Source organism: Ranitomeya variabilis, chromosome 7 (assembly GCF_051348905.1).
Source record: "Ranitomeya variabilis isolate aRanVar5 chromosome 7, aRanVar5.hap1, whole genome shotgun sequence".
Taxonomy (NCBI): domain Eukaryota; kingdom Metazoa; phylum Chordata; class Amphibia; order Anura; family Dendrobatidae; genus Ranitomeya; species Ranitomeya variabilis.
In genome coordinates this window covers 97,598,705-97,619,340 of record NC_135238.1, presented here as the reverse complement: position 1 = coordinate 97,619,340, position 20,636 = coordinate 97,598,705, and the positions used below count along the sequence as shown (strand labels likewise).

The following is a 20,636-nucleotide window of genomic DNA, read 5'->3' as shown; positions in this document are numbered from 1 at the left end:
GTCACCTGGTAAGTTTGGGACTGCCCAGCTCCATGATCCCACTCTGACCCGGGCAAGGGAAAGAGTAATCAAGGTGAATGGGGTGGCACAACAACCTGGTGCAGAAAAGGAGTTTCCCCGGATGATGATCAACCAGGAGTTACTGTACAGGGTTGATAAAATCCGGGATGAGGTGGTGGAACAACTGGTAGTGCCCCAACCCTATCGTCGGGCGGTGCTCGACATGGCTCACACTCACATGTTGGGGGGGCACTTGGGGGCCAAAAAGACGTTAGAGCGCATATTACAGAGGTTTTTTTGGCCTGGTGTCTACGCTGAGGTTACAAAGTACTGTGACACATGTCCTGAGTGTCAACTAACCTCACCCACCACAAACTACCGGAGTCCATTAGTGCCTCTGCCCATCATAGAAGTACCTTTTGAGCGGATAGCGATGGATTTGGTAGGACCAATAGTAAAATCCGCCCGGGGCCACTAGCACATATTAGTAGTTGTAGACTACGCCACCCGGTATCCAGAGGCGATACCGCTCCAGCACACTTCGGCTAAACTAATAGCCCGTGAACTGTTTGCCATGTTTTGTCGCCTTGGGCTACCCAAGGAGATCCTTACAGATCAGGGAACCCCTTTTATGTCTAAAGTGACTAGGGAGCTATGTAAATTGCTCCAAATTAAACAGTTACATACATCAGTGTACCATGGGTTGGTCGAGAGGTTTAATAAGACCCTCAAGGCTATGCTCAAAAAGGTGGTTGCCAAGGATGGGAGGGATTGGGATATGTTATTGCCATATTTAATGTTCGCTATACGCGAGGTACCTCAGGCGTCCATGGGATTCCCCCCATTTGAGCTATTGTATGGCAGGCACCCGAGGGGACTGCAGGATGTAGCCAAAGAGACGTGGGAACAGGAGCCCATTCCACATAAGAGTGTTATCGAGTATGTGGCAAGTATGCAGGATCGGATTGCGGTCGTGCAACCCATAGTAAAGGAGCATCTGTTGGATGTCAAGGCCGCTCAGAGCCGTACATATAATAAAAGGGCCAGGGTCAGGACCTTTAAAGAAGGAGACCGGGTGTTGATACTAGTACCCACCCCAGAGAGTAAAATCATGGCCAAGTGGCAAGGGCCTTATGAGATATGAGGGAAGGTGGGGGAAGTGAATTACAAAGTGTACCTGGAGCGCCCCCACACCGCCGCAGGGCCGAGGGGTACCCGGAGCCGGGCCTCTGAGTCTCAGTTCTGGGGTTGTCACGGTGGCTAGACCCGGTCCGTGGCCCTGTCTGTCAGTGGGGGACGTCCGGTGCAATAAGTGGTGTTGTAACGGTGCAGTTGTGGGGTGCAGGTCGCGGTAAATAATGAGGACACCAGGTTGCAGTCTCTTTACCTCTTTACTGAAGATCTCTGGGTCCTCAATCCAGAATACGGCTCACCAGGCTGCGCAAGTCCGGCCGGTCCAATGACACTTCCAGAGTTCTCTTCACAGGAGGAAATCTGTGCCTTCCCCCTAGCGCTATGTGTTGTAGTCCTTCCCTGCTGTGCTTACGTTAAGTACCCCACAACTGTTGTGTCTGTTTCTGATGTTCCCTCACAACTCGACTAGATGATGTTCTGCTAATCCTCCGTCACTCCCTGAGGTTCGGGTAGGAACGGCACCCGTTTGACGGGTAGGCCTGGAGTTCTTCCGGGACCCTAGAGACGCCCCTCTCCCACAATTGCCTCCCAAGACTTCATAGGTGATTTGAGTTAGACAGCCCGCCTGAGACTGACTGCCCTGCCGCTGTTTGGAGTATTGCTTGAAGCTGAATGTTATTCTACTCCCTCGGCGTTCCGGCCACCGGTAGTGCGCCTCAGTAGGATGTTGCTTCGGTCTTACAGCACGACTCCTACTGGTATTTCTCCTTTGCGTGATCCCGTTTCTCACTCAGCACAATCTATCTCTCTTCTAATCCTTTCTTGGGCACCGCCGCTACCCGGAGCAGGCACGGTCCCGTTACGTTCGTTCTCGTTGCCAAGCCTCTGTCAGGATCCCACCCCTGACAGAGACCCTACTGTATCTTCCCCTACAACACCCTCTGCCACAAGGTGTTGCCTGGTTCCAACCCAGTCAGCTTTCTGATCTAACTTCCTGCCTGACCCCCAGTTTACCCACTATGGTGGGGAGTGGCCTAATGAATAGCACCCTTAGCTCCCCCCGGAGGCCCGGCTGTGAAATGTATTGGTGTCTGTGATACCTGATCAGATGAACTCCTTCAGTGCCATCGGACGCACCATAGCTCCCCATAGTGGCGGAGCCACAGTACTGCAACGACCAGGACTCTGGGGCGCTGCATACCAACCCGGGAAAAGAAAACCCGAGCAGCTGTACCATGTAAACCTGCTAAAAGCCGGAAAGGACCGAGAATGTTTGGTTACAGAAGCAACTACGGTCATACAATCGGAGTTCCCTCTGGCACTGGCCAAGGACACAGCCGGGTGTGAGGTAAAAGTCAGTGATGCCCTCACAAAACAGCAGCGGCGGGAGGCTCGAGCTTTGGTACAGCAGAATATGGATGTATTCTCAGAGCTGCCGGGGCGAACCTGAGTGATTCAGCATGACATTGTCACTGAGCCCCGGGTAAAGGTGCGGATGAAACCGTACCGAGTGCCAGAAGCCTGAAGGCAAGCCATCGCGGCCGAGGTAAAGTGTCAAAATTTGACCTCTATCCCATGCCACGGGTGGACGAGCTAATTGAGAGACTGGGGGAGGCGCAGTACTTCACCACGCTGGACCTCACGAAAGGTTACTGGCAGGTTCCCTTAACAGAAGCAGTCTTTTCTTTCGTTTACTCTATAACCCCAGAGGGTCTCTATCAATACGTTGTCTTACCTTTTGGGTTACATGGGGCTTCGGCCACATTCCAGAGGCTGATGGACATTGTGTTAGCGCCACATAGAGATTATGTGTCAGCCTATTTGGATGACATAGTCATCTTTAGTACAGACTGGGATACCCATCTGTCCCAGGTACAAGCAGTGCTGGAGTCTCTTAAGAGTCTCTAAGAGAGAGTTGCAGGGTTAACAGCAAACCCAAAGAAATGCGCGATAGGTCTCACGGAAGCCCGGTACTTAGAATATGTGATCGGCCGGGGGTTATCAAACCTCAAGTGAACAAAATTGAGGCCATTCAAAACTGGCCCAAGCCCTTAAGTACCAAACAAGTGAGGGCATTCCTTGGCATCATTGGGTATTACCGTCGATTTATACCCAATTTTGCTGGTAAATCGGCTTCCCTAACGGACCTGTTAAAAGGGAAGAAAACGGTGATGGTCAAGTGGAATCCTCAAGCAGAGGAAGCATTCCAGTCTCTGATGTCGGCGTTGTGTGGACAGCCGGCCCTCATCAGCCCCGACTTCAAGAAAACCTTTATTGTGCAAATCGATGCCTCAGAGGTAGGCTTAGGAGCAGTGCTGTCGCAAGAGGTGAACGGGGATGAGCATCCAGTCACCTATTTAAGCAGGAGACTGACCCCGGCAGAGAAAAATTATAGCGTAGTGGAGAAGGAGTGCTTGGCGATTAAATGGGCCTTGGAGTCCATACGCTACTATTTGCTCGGGCGTCAGTTTCGGTTGGTAACGGACCATTCACCCCTCGTCTGGATGAGAAATGCAAAAGAGAGGAATGGCCGAGTCACCAGATGGTTCTAATCCCTACAAAACTTCAGCTTCTCTGTGGAACATCGGGCTGGGAAATCACAGGGAAATGTGGATGCCCTGTCACGGGCACCATGTATGCTGACAAAATTCAACCCCACAAGTCTGAACAGAGGGGGGGTATGTAAGGCAGTGACCGGTATCTTATGCGAGGGTCGCTATGTATCCCCCAGGATGTGCTTAGAAGCATATTAGATCCGCTGGAGTGCCCTGTGCTCACAGCAGGTTTGCCTGTGAGACACAGGGAAGAATAAAAGTGAGGGTGAACTGGGTCAAGTTATTTGACCCAGAAATTATTCAGGAAAACCCGGTATGGGCTTTTATTTTTGAAAAGGACTGCAGGAAGGTAGTGGGGCCGGTCCATTTCCTCCAGCCCAGATCTTATAGTGGCCCATGGCCATAGAATCTGGAGGAAAGAAAAAAAAACCCTGCAAGAGAGTTTGGGTGTGTCAGTATTGGTCTGGGAGTCAGACCTAGCAGGAGGCTTATGAGGAGCTCTTTCCGTGTGGAGCAACACGGGCCAGGCAGAGCCTAAAAAGCCTGACACCCCAGCGTACATGGTGGTGTAATATGTTCACTGCAACGGATTGTGGACTGTCGTTACTTTTCCCGGCTGCATACCGAAGGACCTGTTTGCTTATTTTTCGGTTTGTCAGTATGCTATGAAATAAACAAGACTTTATTTGAACGTTATATGGGTCACTGCCTACTCACTGCACAGCAAGGACATCGCTGCATCACACACTGTACAATGCTTTTGTGCTGTTCAGATTTGCAGGCAATACGGGGACCTTCCTTCCGTTTCAGGAGGAAGTCATCAAGGCCCTAATGTTTGGCACTTGGGGAGGTGAGGGCCCCAGTACTTCTGAATCTGATAGTGTCCGTATTGTCCCAGGTCAACATTTCCCAGGACAGGTTCCCCAAGCAGCGATGACAGGCCAATCACAAAAACGGTGCATGCTCCAAGAGTATGCTCCAAGAGGGGAATCCGAAAGGACACAGCTTACCATTGTGAAACCTGCCCTGAGAAACCTGGCCTTTGCATTAAGGATTGTTTCAAAGCGTACCACACGTCCACAAATTAATAAAATTAGTTTATACCCTTTTGAAACAACACATCTATAATCTGATAGTGTGTGCACATCTTACACATCATGCACATCTTACACATACCGCCACATTATAAATTCATACACTAAAACCAAAAGCATTATAGTTATTACTATAAAACTATGCCTCTAGATAAATTCCTTGGGAGGTCTAGTTTCAAAAATGGGGTCACTTTTGGGAGATTTCCACTGTTTAGGCACATCAGGGGCTCTGCAAATGCAACATGACGCCCGCAGACCATTCCATCAAAGTCTGCAATCCAAAATGACACTCCTTCCATTCTGAGCCCTGCCGTGCGCACAAACATTGGTTTTCCCCCACATATGGGGTATCGGCTTACTCAGGAGAAAATGTGCAACAACTTTAGTGGTCTATTTTCTCCTGTTACCTTTGTGAAAATAGAAAAATTGGGGCTAAAAGATCATTTTTGTGGAAAAAATTTGATTTTTTTTTCACGGCTCTACGTTATAAACTTCTGTGAAGCACCTGGGGATTCAAAGTGCTCACCACACAGCTACATAAGTTCGTTAAAGGGTCTAGTTTCCAAAATCGGGTCACTTGTGGGAGTTTTCCAATGTTTAGGCACATCAGGGGCTTTTCAAACGCGACATGGCATCCACTCTCAATTCCAGCCAATTTTGCGTTCAAAAAGTCAAAAGGTGCTCCTTCCCTTCCGAGCCCTGCTGTGCGCCCAAACAGTGGTTTTCCCCCACATATGGGGTATCGGCGTATTCAGGAGAAATTGCTCAACAATTTTAGTTTACCATTTTCTCCTTTTACCCTTGAGAAAATAAACAAATTGTTGCCGAATGATCAAAAGCTAACTAAAAAGTTAAATGTTCATTTTTTCCTTCCACATTGCTTCAGCTCCTGTAATGCACCTGAAGGGCTTATAAACTTCTTGAATGTGGTTTTGAGTACCTTGAGGGGTGCAGTTTTTGGAATGGTGTCACTTTTGGGTATTTTCTGTCATATAGACCACTCAAAGTGACTTCAAGTGTGAGGTGGTCCCTAAAAAAAATGGTTTTGTAAATTTGATTGAAAAAATGAAAAATCGCAGGTCAACTTTTAACCCTTAACTTCCTGACAAAAAATATTTTGGTTCCAAAATTGTGCTGATGTATAGTACACATGTGGGAAATGTTATTTATGAACTAATTTTTGTGACATATCTCTTTGATTTAAGGGCATAAAAATTCAAAGTTAAAAAATTGCAAAATTTTCGCCAAATTTCCTTTTTTTTCACAAATAACCATAAGTCATATCATTTACTACTATCATAAAGTACAATATGTCATGAGAAAACATTCTCAGAATCACTAGGATCCGTTGAAGCGTTTCAGAGTTATGACCTCATAAAGTGACAGTGGTCAGAATTGAAAAAAATGGCCTGGTCAGGAAGTTGAAAACAGGCTTCGGAGTGAAGGGGCTAAGGGCATAAAAATTAAAAGTTTGAAAATTGTGAAATTTTCAAACTTTTCGCCAAATTTCCGTTTGTTTTTTCATAAATAAATACAAGTCATATCATAGAAATTTTACCACTGTCATGAAGTACAATATGTCGCGAGAAAACGTTCTCAGAATCAACAGGATTGGTTGAAGCGTTCCAGAGTTATGACCTCATAAAGTGACACTGGTGAGAATTGTAAAAATTGGCCTGGTCAGGAAGGTGAAAACAGACTTACGGTTGAAGGGGTTAAAGGCATTGTAATGTTAGTGTATGTAAACTTTTGACTTTTCAATAAATAATAAAAATGCCTTAAAACATTCTCTCTCATTATTCTAGCATTTGGCACATATGAACCCCTTCCTGACCTGTGACACAGCGTATGCGTCATGAAAGTTGGTGCCAATCCGACCTGTGATGTATATGCTGTGTCACAGAATGATCGCATTCCTGCAGGCCGGGTGAAAGGGTTAACTCCAATTTCACCCGACCTTCAGGGACAGGGGGAGTGGTACTACAGCCCAGGGGGGGTGGCTTCGCCCCCGGTGGCTACAATCGCTCTGATTGGCTGTTGAAAGTGAAACAGCCAACCAGAGCAATCTGTAATATTTCACGTATGAAAATTGGTCAAATATTACAATCCAGCCACGGCCGATGCTGCAATAGCATCGGCCATGGCTGGAGACCCCGATCTGGCCCCCCCACCGACTGACGGCGGCGATCTGCAGCCGCCGTCATTGTTCCCTACCCCTCCGTCCTGTCCTAAGCGCCTTCCTCTCCCCTCCGACCCTCCCCCGTCCTCCCCTCCACCCCCCTGCTGTCCGATCGCACCCCCCATACTTACCTAGTCCCGGTGTCCCTCCCGGTGTCCTCGGTCTTCTCGCTTGGGTGCCGCCATCTTGGAAAATGGCGAGCGCATGCGCAGTGCGCCCACCGAATCTGCCGGCCGGCAGATTCGTTCCGTGTACATTTTGATAGAACCTATCACAGCGATCAAAATAAAAAAAATAGTAAATAAACCCTCCCTTTATCACCCCCATAGGTAGGGACAATAATAAAATACAGAAAATATATTTATTTTTGTTTTTCCGGTAGGGTTAGGGGTAGGGTTAGGGATAGGGGTAGGGTTAGGGTTGCACTTAGGGTTAGGGTTGCACTTAGGCCGGCGTCACACTCGGCGTAGGACAATACGGTCCGTATTTTACGGCCGTAATACGGCCGAAATACGGTGAAATGTTCCCAAAATAGTGATCCGTAGGCAGGGTGTGTCAGCGTATTTTGCGCATGGCATCCTCCGTATGTAATCCGTATGGCATCCGTACTGCGAGATTTTCGCGCAGGCTTGCAAAACCGACATCTAATGGATTTATGTGCTCAAATGTTCATTAAAACATATATACAGTATATATATATATATATGTCATTGAGACACATATATATATATATTCTGTATTTAGATTTCATTCAGCGCGATATCTGTGAACAGCCGGTAATTCAATTGCCGGCTTTTCATTTCTCCTGCACAAACCCGACATGATATGAGACATGGTTTACATATAGTAAACCATCTCATATCCCCTTTTTTTTTGCATATTCCACACTACTAATGTTAGTAGTGTGTATGTGCAAAATTTCAGCGCTGTAGCTGCTGAAATAAAGGGTTAAATGGCGGAAAAAATTGGCGTGGGCTCCCGCGCAATTTTCTCCGCCAGAATGGTAAAGCCAGTGACTGAGGGCAGATATTAATAGCCAGGAGAGGGTCCATGGTTATTGGCCCCCCCTGGCTACAAACATCTGCCCCCAGCCACCCCAGAAAAGGCACATCTGGAAGATGCGCCTATTCTGGCACTTGGCCACTCTCTTCCCACTCCCTGTAGCGGTGGGCTATGGGGTAATGAAGGGTTAATGCCACCTTGCTATTGGAAGGTGACATTAAGCCAGATTAATGATGGAGAGGCGTCAATTATGTCACCTATCCGTTATTAATCCAATTGTAGGAAAGGGTTAAAAAACACACACACACATGATTGAAAAGTATTTTAATGAAATAAACACAGCGGTTGTTGTAATAATTTATTGTTCTCTCAAATCCATTTGCAGTCCCTCGCTTGGCAACATAATAAACGCACAAGATACATACCTTCTGATGTACTGTCAGGTCCAACGATGTAATCCATCTGAAGGGGTTAACTAATATTACAGGCAGGAGCCCTGCTATAATGCAGCTGTGCTCCGTGCTTGTAATTCCCCTGCGAATGAATGAAATGTAGGTCATTGACCTACATTTCATTCATTCGCGGTGAGGCGCCCTCTGGTGGATGTTCTCATGAACTGCAGCCTGGGAACTTTTTCCCACGCTCCAGGTCATATGAGGACATCCACCAGGGGGCGCATCACCGCGAATGAATGAAATGTAGGTCAATGACCTACATTTCATTCATTCGCAGGGGAATTACAAGCAGGAGCACACCGCTGCATTTAGCAGGGCTCCTGCCTGTAATATTAGTTAACCCCTTCAGATGGATTACATCGTTGGACCTGACAGTACATCAGAAGGTATGTATCTTGTGCGTTTATTATGTTGCCAAGCGAGGGACTGCAAATGGATTTGAGAGAACAATAAATTATTACAACAACCGCTGTGTTTATTTCATTAAAATACTTTTCAATCATGTGTGTGTGTGTTTTTTAACCCTTTCCTACAATTGGATTAATAATGGATAGGTGACATAATTGACGCCTCTCCATCATTAATCTGGCTTAATGTCACCTTCCAATAGCAAGGTGGCATTAACCCTTCATTACCCCATAGCCCACCGCTACAGGGAGTGGGAAGAGAGTGGCCAAGTGCCAGAATAGGCGCATCTTCCAGATGTGCCTTTTCTGGGGTGGCTGGGGGCAGATGTTTTTAGCCACGGGGGGGCCAATAACCATGGACCCTCTCCTGGCTATTAATATCTGCCCTCAGTCACTGGCTTTACCGCTCTGGCGGAGAAAATTGCGCGGGAGCCCACGCCAATTTTTTCCGCCATTTAACCCTTTATTTTAGCAGCTACAGCGCTGAAATTTTGCACATACACACTACTAACATTAGTAGTGTGGAATATGCAAAAAAAAGGGGGATATGAGATGGTTTACTGTATGTAAACCATGTCTCATATCCTGTCGGGTTTGTGCAGGAGAAATGAAAAGCCGGCAATTGAATTACCGACTTTTCACTAACACCGCTGCGTATTTCTCGCAAGTCACACTGCTGGTCCGTGTGGAATCCATATTTTTCTCGCCCCCATAGACTTTCATTGGCGATTTTTTTGCGCAGTACGCTGACAAACGCAGCATGCTGCGATTTTGTACGGCCGTAGAAAGCCGTATAATACTGAACCGTAATATACGGCTAATAGGAGCAGCCCCATTGAGAATAATTGTGCCGTATGTTATGCGAGTTTTACGGACGTAGTTTCTGCGCTCTTACGTCCGTAAAACTCGCCAGTGTGACGCCGGCCTTAGGGTTAGGGTTGCACTTAGGGTTAGGGTTGCACTTAGGGCTAGGGTTGCACTTAGGGCTAGGGTTGCACTTAGGGCTAGGGTTGCACTTAGGGCTAGGGTTGCACTTAGGGCTAGGGTTGCACTTAGGGCTAGGGCTAGAATTAGGGCTAGGGTTAGAATTAGGGTTAGGGTTAGAATTAGGGTTAGGGTTGCAATTAGGGTTAGGGTTACAATTAGGGTTAGGGTTACAATTAGGGTTAGAATTAGGCTATGTGCACACAGTGCGGATTTGGCTGGGGATCCGCAGCGGATTGGCCGCTGCGGATTCGTAGCAGTTTTCCATCACGTTTACAGTACCACGTAAACCTATGGAAGACAAAATCCGCTGTGCCCATGGTGCGGAAAATACAGCACGGAAACGCTGCGTTGTATTTTCCGCAGCATGTCAATTCTTTGTGTGGATTCCGCAGCGTTTTACACCTGCTTCATAATAGGAAGCCGCAGGTGAAATCCATGCAAAAACCACTGGAAATCCGCGTTAAATCTGCAGGTAAAGTGCAGTGCGTTTTACCTGCAGAATTTTCAAAAACGGTGCGAAAAAATCCGCACACAAATCCGCAGCGTGGGCACATAGACTTAGAGTTAGGGTTGGAATTAGGGTTAAGTCTAGGGTTAGGGGTGTGTTGCGGTAATGGTTGGGATTAGGGTTAGGGGTGTGTTGGAGTTAGAATTGAGGGGTTTCCACTGTTTAGGCACATCAGGGGGTCTCCAAACGCGACATGGTGCCACCATTGATTCCAGCCAATCTTGCGTTGAAAAAGTCAAATGGTGCTCTCTCCCTTCCGAGCCCCGACGTGTGCCCAAACAGTGGTTTACCCCCACATATGGGGTACCAGCGTACTCAGGAGAAACTGGACAACAACTTTTGGGGTCAAATTTCATCTGTAACCCTTGGGAACATAAAAAATTGCGGGCTAAAAAATTATTTTTGAGGAAAGAAAAATTATTTTTTATTTTCACAGCTCTGCGTTATAAACTTCTGTGAAGCACTTGGGGGTTCAAAGTGCTCACCACACATCTAGATAAGTTCCCTGGGGGGGGTCTAGTTTCCAAAATGGGGTCACTTGGGGGTTTCTACTGTTTAGGCACATCAGGGGCTCTGCAAACGCAATGTGATGCCCGCAGAGCATTCCATCAAAGTCTGCATTTCAAAACGTCACTACTTCACTTCCGAGCCCCGGCATGTGCCCAAACAGTGGTTTACCCCCACATATGGGGTATCAGCATACTCAGGAGAAACTGGACAACAACTTTTTCTCCTGTTACCCTTGGGAAAATAAAAATTCTGGGCTAAAAAATTATTTTTGAGGAAAGAAAATGTATTTATTATTTTCACTGCTCTGCGTTATACACTTCTGTGAAGCACTTGGGGGTTTAAAGTGCTCACCACACATCTAGATAAGTTCCTTTGGGGGTCTAGTTTCCAAAATGGGGACACTTGTGGGGGGTTTCTACTTTTTAGGCACATCAGGGGCTCTGCAAACGCAACGTGACGCCCGCAAAGCATTCCATCAAAGTTTGCATTTCAAAACGTCACTACTTCCCTTCCGAACCCCGACGTGTGCCCAAACAGTGGTTTACCCCCACATGTGGGGTATCCGCGTACTCAGGAGAAACTGGACAACAACTTTTGGAGTCAAATTTCTCCTGTTACCCTTGGGAAAATAAAAAATTGCGGGCTAAAAAATCATTTTTGAGAAAAGAAAAATTATTTTTTATTTTCATGACTCTGCGTTATAAACTTCTGTGAAGCACTTTGGGGTTCAAAGTGCTCACCACACATCTAGATTAGTTCCTTGGGAGGTCTAGTTTCCAAAATGGGGTCACTTGTGGGGAGCTCCTATGTTTAGGCACACAGGGGCTCTCCAAACGCAACATGGTGTCCGCTAATGATTGGAGCTAATTTTCCATTCAAAAAGCCAAATGGGGTGCCTTCCCTTCCGAGCCCTGCCGTGCGCCCAAACAGTGGTTTACCCCCACATATGGGGTATCGGCATACTCAGGACAAACTGGACAACAACATTTGGGGTCCAATTTCTCTTGCTACCCTTGGGAAAATAAAAAATTCCGGGCTAAAAAATCATTTTTGAGGAAAGCAAAAATTATTTTTTATTTTCACGGCTCTGCGTTATAAACTTCTGTGAAGCACCTGGGGGTTTAAAGTGCTCACTATGCATCTAGATAAGTTCCTTGGGGGGTATATTTTCCAAAATGGGGTCACTTGTGGGGGAGCCCCAATGTTTAGGCACACAGGGGCTCTCCCAACGCGACATGGTGTCCGCTAATGATTGGAGCTAATTTTCCATTCAAAAAGTCAAATGGCGCGCCTTCCCTTCTGAGCCTTGCCGTGCGCCCAAACAGTGGTTTACCCCCACATATGAGGTATCGGCGTACTCAAGAGAAATTGCCCAACAAATTTATTATCCATTTTATCCTGTTGCCCATGGGAAAATAAAAAAATTGAGGCTAAAAGAATTTTTTTGTGAAAAAAAAGTACTTTTTCATTTTTACGGATCAATTTGTGAAGCGCCTGGGGGTTTAAAGTGCTCAATATGCATCTAGATAAGTTCCTTGGGGTGTCTAGTTTCCAAAATGTGGTCACTTGTGGGGGAGCTCCAATGTTTAGGCACACGGGGGCTCTCCAAACGCGACATAGTGTCCGCTAAATATTGGAGCCAAATTTTCATTCAAAAAGTCAAATGACGCTCCTTCCCTTCCGAGCCCTGCTGTGCGCCCAAACAGTGGTTTACCCCCACATATGAGGTATCAGCGTACTCAGGACAAATTGGACAACAGCTTTCGTGGTCCAGTTTCTCCTTTTACCCTTGGGAAAATAAAAAAATTGTTGCTAAAAGATCATTTTTGTGACTAAAGTTAAATGTTAATTTTTTCCTTCCATGTTGCTTCTGCTGCTGTGAAACACCTGAAGGGTTAACAAACTTCTTGAATGTGGTTTTGAGCACCTTGAGGGGTGTAGTTTTTAAAATGGTGTCACTTTTGGGTATTTACAGCCATATAGAACCCTCAAACTGACTTCAAATGTGAGGTGGTCCCTAAAAAAAATGGTTTTGTAAATTTTGTTGTAAAAATGAGATATCACTGGTCAAATTTTAACCCTTATAACTTCCTAGCAAAAAAAAATTTGTTTCCAAAATTGTGCTGATGTAAAGTAGACATGTGGGAAATGTTATTTATTAACTATTTTGTGTCATATAACTCTCTGATTTAACAGAATAAAAATTAAAAATGTGAAAATTGCAAAATTTTCAAAATTTTCACCAAATTTCCGTTTTTTTCACAAATAAACGCAGAAATTATCGACCTAAATTTACCACTAACATGAAGCCCAATATGTCACGAAAAAACAATCTCAGAATCGCTAGGATCCGTTGAAGCGTTCCTGAGTTATTACCTCATAAAGGGACACTGGTCAGAATTGCAAAAATGACCAGGTCATTAAGGTCAAAATAGGCTGGGTCATGAAGGGGTTAATAATTATGGTAATCCTAATTGACCTAAAACAGGAAAGGTTTATTCTGATTTCATGTCAGATATTGAGAAAAACATGCATAGTGTATTTTTATATAGTGTATGTAACCTTCCAGTTTCAACTGTATGTTTAGGCAGCGGTAAATCTCTTCTGGCTAGTGTTGTTAGCAGTGTCAAAACTGCTGACAGGCTCTCGAATGCTTACTTTTCTTTAAAACAAATTAGAAATTATCCAAAAGTGATGGCACATGGCGCACACACTGGTCCATATCCTTGCATAGAGCAGAGCTGCTAGTATACTGTAACATTAAACTGAACTATCATTATACTATTACTTTTAAACTACTTTTGAAGTACTTACAGATTTTACTTTCTGGTGAACTTTTAAGGAGAATAGATGTTCTGCAACAGAAAACGGCATGGAATTGCACTCAGATATAGCAACAAGAGGAACTTACATAAGATTCGATGTTCCTGAGCAAAAAATTAAAAGCAGGTGGCCAAACTTCAGAGGTAAGAATCTTTTTAAAGGCTAAAGTCTTAATGCCAACATGTAAAAACCTTTATAATTTATTTCAGTAATGCATGTATGTTTAAAATCTTATATGACTATAATGTTACCATGTAAAACAAAATAGAAACTTACACACTGACCAGCTCTCCTGACAATACAATGGCTGCTGGTGGAGGATTGTGTGACCAGACCATTAGCCTCCTCCATGCAGCTTTCCTCATATACTGCCCAGCACTCCTGACCATACAATGGCTACTGGTGGACCAGCATGTGACCAGACCTTCAGGCTATGTGCACACGTTGCGGATTCTTGTGCAGATTTTTCCACACTGTTTTTGAAAAATCTGCAGGTAAAATGCACTGCGTTTTACCTGCGGATAACCCACGGATTTCGGGCATCTTTTGTTTCACACCTGCGGATTCCTATTGAGGAGCAGGTGTAAAACGCTGCGGAATCTGCAGAAAGAATTGACATGCTGCAGAAAATACAACTTAGCGTTTCTGTGCGGTATTTTCTGCACCATGGGCACAGCGGATTTGGTTTTCCATAGGTTTACATGGTATTGTAAACCTGATGGAAAACTGCTGCGAATCCGCAGCGGTGAATCCGCAACATGTGTACATACCCTAAGGGTATGTTTCCACACAGAGCCGCAGCGTCAAACACGCAGCGTCCAGATGTTACAGCATAGTGGAGGGGATTTTCCACGCAGAGCCGCAGCGTCAAATACGCAGCGTCCAGATGTTACAGCATAGTGGAGGGGATTTTATCAAATCCCGTCTCCACTATGCGTGGTAGCACGCACCCGGCGGCCCTGCGATTCCGGACATGCTGCACCTCTTAAGATCGCAGCATGTCTGTTTACCTTGCGGCGCCGCTGCGCCACCGCAAGGTAAATCACAGGGCCCTATGTGTCACAAAAGGAGGTGGAGCTTAGGGCGGAGCGGGTTTGCCGCTCTGTCCAAACCGACGGCCATCGTGAAGGTGGACACGTACCCTAAGCCTCCTCCATGCAGCTTTCCTCACACACTGCCCAGCACTTGTGATCATACAATGGCTACTAGTGGAGGAGCATGTGACCAGACCATCAGCCTCCTCCATGCAGCTTTCCTCACACATTGCCCAGCACTCCTTGCCCATAATGGCTGCAGGAGGAGGAGCATGTGACCAGACTATCAGCCTCCTCCACGCAGCTTTCTTTTCACACTGCCCAGCATTTGTGACCATACAATGGCTGCTGGTGGAGGAGCTTGTGACGAGATCATCAGTCTCCTCCATGCAGCTTTCCTCACACATTGCCCAAGCACTCCTTGCCCATAATGGCTGCTGGAGGAGGAGCATGTGACCAGACTATCAGCCTCCTCCAGGCAGCTTTCCTCTCACACTGCCCACCACTTGTGACCATACAATGGCTGCTGGTGGAGGAGCTCCATGCAGCTTTCCTCTCATACTGCCCAGCACTTGTTACCATACAATGGCTGCTGGTGGAGGAGCTTGTGACCAGATCATCGGTCTCCTCCATGCAGCTTTCCTCACACACTGTCCAGCACTCCTTGCACATAATGGCTGCTGGAGGAGGAGCATGTGACCAGACATCAGCCTCCTCCATGCAGCCTTCCTCTCACACTGCCCAGCACTTGTTACCATACAATGGCTGCTGGTGGAGGAGCTTGTGACCAGATTATCAGTCTCCTCCATGCAGCTTTCCTCGCACAGTGCCCAGCACTTATCATACAATGGCTGCTGGTGGAGGAGCGTGTGACTAAATCATCAGCCTCCTCCATGCAGGTTTCCTCACACACTGCCCAGCACTCCTTGTCCATAATGGCTGCTGGAGGAGGAGCATGTGACCAGACCATCAGCCTCCTCCATACAGCTGTCCTCACACATTGCCCAGCACTTGTGACCATACAATGGCTGCTGGTGGAGGAGCGTGTGACCAAACCATTAGCCGCCTCCATGCAGCTTTCCTCACACACTGCCTAGTACTTGTGACCATACAATGACTGCTGGTGGAGGTACATGTGACCAGACCACCAGCCTCCTCCATACAGCTTTCCTCACACACTGCCCAGTACTTGTCACCATACAATGGCTGCTGGTGGAGGAGCATGTGACCAGACTATCAGCCTCCTCCATGCAGCTATCCTCACACACTGCCCAGAATTTGTGACCATACAATGGCTGCTGGTGGAGGAGCATGTGACCAGACCATTAGCCTCTTCCATGCAGCTTTCCTCACACAATGCCTAGTACTTGTGACCATACAATGACTGCTGGTGGAGTTATGGCTCTTGGAAGAAGGGAAGGAAAAAAATGAAAATGGCCATGGCATGAAGAGGTTAAAGTGCAGACCCTCAGCTTTAATTTGAGGATATTTACATTCTAATTGGAGTAGGAATTTAGGAATTGCAGCTCTTTAATATGTAGCGGTATCTCTTTAATGGGAGCAAAAGTAAATGGAAAATTATCACAAAAGTTCTTTCATGGGTTTCATGGGCTATTCCCTTGTTAATCTATCATCAATTAAGCAAGTAAAAGGTCTGGAGCTGATTCCAGTACTCGCATTTGCAAGCTGTTGCTGTGAACCATCAACGTATGGACAACGTAGCTTTCAATGCAAGAGAAACATCATTATTAGGCCGATGTCCCACTTGCACCTGCAATGTGAGAAACTTGTGCAAGTCTCTCAACCTCCACACCTCGCACTGCCGTAGGCGGTTCAGACCAGAGCATTCAGCTCCATAGAAATACCTGCAGCCTACCACTCCAGTCCCGAGTGCCGGTGGCAGTGTTGGGTATTGAGGCGAGAGACTTGCGCGAGTTTATCGCATTGCAATTGCAAGTGTGACGCCGGCCTTAGGCTGAATAAATCCATCAGTGGTATTAGAAATGTTAGGAATGGTGAAATCAACAGATTGGTACATTCTGCAAAAATAGAGCGCACTAGTAAACTAAAACCTAAAAAGGCCTGGACATCCACAGAAGACAACAGTGGTGGATGATCCTATCCATGGTGAAGAAAATCCCCTTCACAACATCCAGCCAAGTGAAATACACTTCCCCGGGAAGTAGGTGTTTCAGTTTCTAAGTTTACCATAAAGAGAAGACTTCATGAGAGCAAATAGAGAGGGTTCACCACAACCATTATTAAGCCTTAAAAAAGGCCAAATTAGACTGTCCCAAAAAAATTGTAAAGAAGCCAGCTGATGCAGGAAAAGCAGTCTTTAGACAGATGAAATTAAGGTCACCCTGGGAAGAAGACAGTATGTAGAAGGCTCAGAACAACTCATGATCCAAAGCACACAACACCCTCTGTAAAACATGGTTGAGTCAGTGTGATGGCATGGTCGTGCATGGCTGCCAATGGCACTAGGTCCCTAGTGTTTATTGATGATGTGACTGAAGACAGAAGCAGCCGGATGAATTCTGAAGTGTACAGAGCTATACTTTCTGCTCAGATTCATCCAAAGGCAGTAAGGTTGATTGGACGACACTTTACAGTACATATGAACAATGATTCAAGACACTGCGAAAGCAACTCAGGAGTTTTTTAAGGCAAAGAAGTGGAATATTCTTCAATGGCCGAGTCAATCACCAAATCTCAACCCCATAGAACATGCATTTCTCGTGCTTAAAGGGAACCTGTCACCCCCAAAATCGAAGGTGAGCTAAGCCCACCGGCATCAGGGGCTTATCTACAGCATTCTGTAATGCTGTAGATAAGCCCCCAATGTATCCTGAAAGATGAGAAAAAGAGGTTAGATTATACTCACCTGGGGCGGTCCCGGTTCTGTTCTGGTCCGATGGGCGTTGCGGTCCGGTCCGGGGCCTCCCATCTTCTTACGATGACGTCCTCTTTTTGTCTTCAGGCTGCGGCTCCGGCGCAGGCATACTTTGTCTGCCCTGTTGAGGGCAGAGCACAGTACTGCAGTGCGCAGGCGCTGGGCCTCTCTGACCTTTCCCGGCGCCTGCGCACTGCAGTACTTTGCTCTGCCCTCAACAGGGCAGACAAAGTATGCCTGCGCCAGAGCCGCAGCGTGAAGACAAGAAGACGACGTCATCGTAAAAAGATGGGAGGCCCCGGACTGCGACGCCCATCGGACCAGAACAGAATCGGGACCGCCCCTGGGTGAGTATAATCTAACCTCTTTTTCTCATCTTTCAGGATACATCGGGGGCTTATCTACAGCATTACAGAATGCTGTAGATAAGCCCCTGATGCCGGTGAGCATAGCTCCCCTTCGAATTTTGGGGGTGACAGGTTCCCTTTAATATAAAACTTAAGGCAGAAAGACTTATAAACAAACAACAACTGAAGTCAGCCTCAGTAAAAGCCTGGTAAAGCATGACAAAAATGGAAATCAGTATTTGGTGACGTCCATGGCTTCCAGACTTCAGGGAGTCATTGCCTGCAAAGAATTCTCTGCAAAGTATTTAACATGAACCTTGTATTTATGCTAAAGTTAATTTGTCCAATTTCTTTTGAGCCCCTGAAATGAGGATGCTTTGTAGAAAAATGGTTGCAATTCCTAAACGTTTCACAGGATATTTTTGTTTAACCCTTTTAATTAAACCTAAAAGTCTCCACTTCAGTTGCATCTCAGTTGTTTCATTTTAAATAAAAAATAGTGGCACACAGAGCCCAAATCACGGAATATTTGGTCTCCGTCCAAATATTTCTGGACTTAACTGCAAGAGGCACTGAAACTACTGTATTTACATTACATGTGAAACTCTGAGACTGCTTTATATACCTCAAATAGGATAATCTGAGATTGAGTTAGGCTTCACATAGGAGATAAGGCTGCCACATATACAGTGGGGGAAATAAGTATTTGATCCCTTGCTGATTTTGTAAGTTTGCCCACTGACAAAGACATGAACAGTCTATAATTTTAATGCAAAAAAAATAAAATAATGAAAACCAGCTCACCTGCTAGGCATGTGTTGTGGGGAAGCCCGGATAATGTGCAGTCATCACGTGGAGCAATAGGGCAAAACAGAAGAAAAATCCAGCTTCCAAAGATAATCAAATTTATTGAAGATATGTTCTTTTTCAAAGCTTTGAAAAAGAACATACTGTTCGAAACGCGTAGCCTGCTGCTACACATTCTCCTGTGAACCATGTTTTGGGACTTTGCATTTTATCTTCAATAAATTTGATTATCTTTGGAAGCTGGATTTTTCTCCTGTTTTGCCCTATAATTTTAAGGGTAGGTTAATTTTAACATTGAGAGATAGAATATCAAAAATAAAATCCAGAAAATCACGTAGTATAAATTATATAAATTTATTTGCATTTTGCAGTGAGAAATAAATATTTGATCCCTCTTGCAAACAAGGCTTAATACTTGGTGGCAAAACCCTTGTTGGCAAGCACAGCAGTCAGACATTTTTTGTAGTTGATGATGAAGTTTGCACACATGTCAGGAGGTATTTTGGTCCACTCCTCTATACAGATCATCTCTAAATCATTAAGATTTTCAGGCTGTCGCTTGACAACTTGGAGCTTCAACTCCCTCCATAAGTTTTCTATGGGATTAAGGTCTACATTGTGTGCAGAATTATTAGGCAAGTTGCATTTTAGAGGACTATTTTTATTATTGATTAACAACTATGTTCTCAATCAACCCAAAAGACTATTTGGCTATCTTAGGGGGATATCTGTTTGTGCAGGTAACTATTACTGTGCATAATTATTAGGCATCTTAATAAAAACCAAGTATATTCCCATTTCACTTGTTTATTTTCACCAGGTAATCCAATATAACTGCACAAAATTTAGAAATAAACATTTCTGACATGCAAAAACAAAACCCAAAAAAATTAGTGACCAATATAGCCACCTTTCTTTATGATGACACTCCACAGCCATCCATCCATAGACTCTGTCAGTTGCTTGATCTGTTTACGATCAACATTGCGTGCAGCAGCCACCACAGCCTCTCAGACACTGTTCCGAGAGGTGTACTGTTTCCCCTCCCTGTAGATCTCACATTTTATGAGGGACCACAGGTTCTCTATGGGGTTCAGATCAGGTGAACAAGGGGGCCATGTCATTATTTTTTCTTCTTTGAGACCTTTACTGGCTAGCCATGCTGTGGAGTAGTTGGAGGCATGTGATGGAGCATTGTCCTGCATGGAAATCATGTTTTTCTTGAACGATACCGAATTCTTCCTGTACCACTGCTTGAAGAAGTTGTCTTCCAGAAACTGGCAGTAGGTCTCGGAGTTGAGCTTCACTCCATCCTCAACCCGAAAAGGTCCCACAAGTTCATCTTTGATGATACCAGCCCATACCAGTACCCCACCTCCACCTTGCTGGCATCTGAGTCGGAGTGGAGCTCTCCGCCCTTTACTGATCCAGCCTCTGGCCCATCCATCTGGCCCATCAAGAGTCACTCTCATTTCATCAGTCTATAAAACCTTTGAAAAGTCAGTCTTAAGATATTTCTTGGCCCAGTCTTGACGTTTTATCTTATGTTTCTTGTTCAAAGGTGGTCGTTTTTCAGCCTTCCTTACCTTGGCCATGTCCCTGAGTATCGCACACCTTGTGCTTTTTGTTACTCCAGTAACGATGCAGCTCTGAAATATGGCAAAACTGGTGGCAAATGGCATCTTGGCAGCTTCAAGCTTGATTTTCCACAATTCATGGGCAGTTATTTTGCGCCTTTTTTGCCTAACACGCTTCTTGCGACCCTGTTGGCTATTTGCCATGTAACGCTTGATTGTTCGGTGATCACTCTTCAAAAGTTTGGCAATTTCAAGACTTCATCCCTCTGCAAGACATCTCATAATTTTGGACTTTTCAGAGTCCGTCAAATCTCTCTTCTG

The 20,636-nt window shown here is 45.6% G+C and overlaps 1 protein-coding gene across 5 annotated transcripts in view; it reads left to right on the top strand.

Annotated features, from left to right (window-relative positions):
- Nucleotides 1-20,636, top strand: part of SLC29A4 (solute carrier family 29 member 4) — an 831,354-nt gene that overhangs the window by 647,334 nt on the left and 163,384 nt on the right. For all 5 annotated transcript variants that reach the window (XM_077275614.1, XM_077275613.1, XM_077275616.1 and 2 more), the window contains one exon: nucleotides 13,674-13,797. In XM_077275614.1, the coding sequence (XP_077131729.1) occupies nucleotides 13,674-13,797 (124 nt within the window). The remainder of the gene's footprint in view (nucleotides 1-13,673; nucleotides 13,798-20,636) is intronic.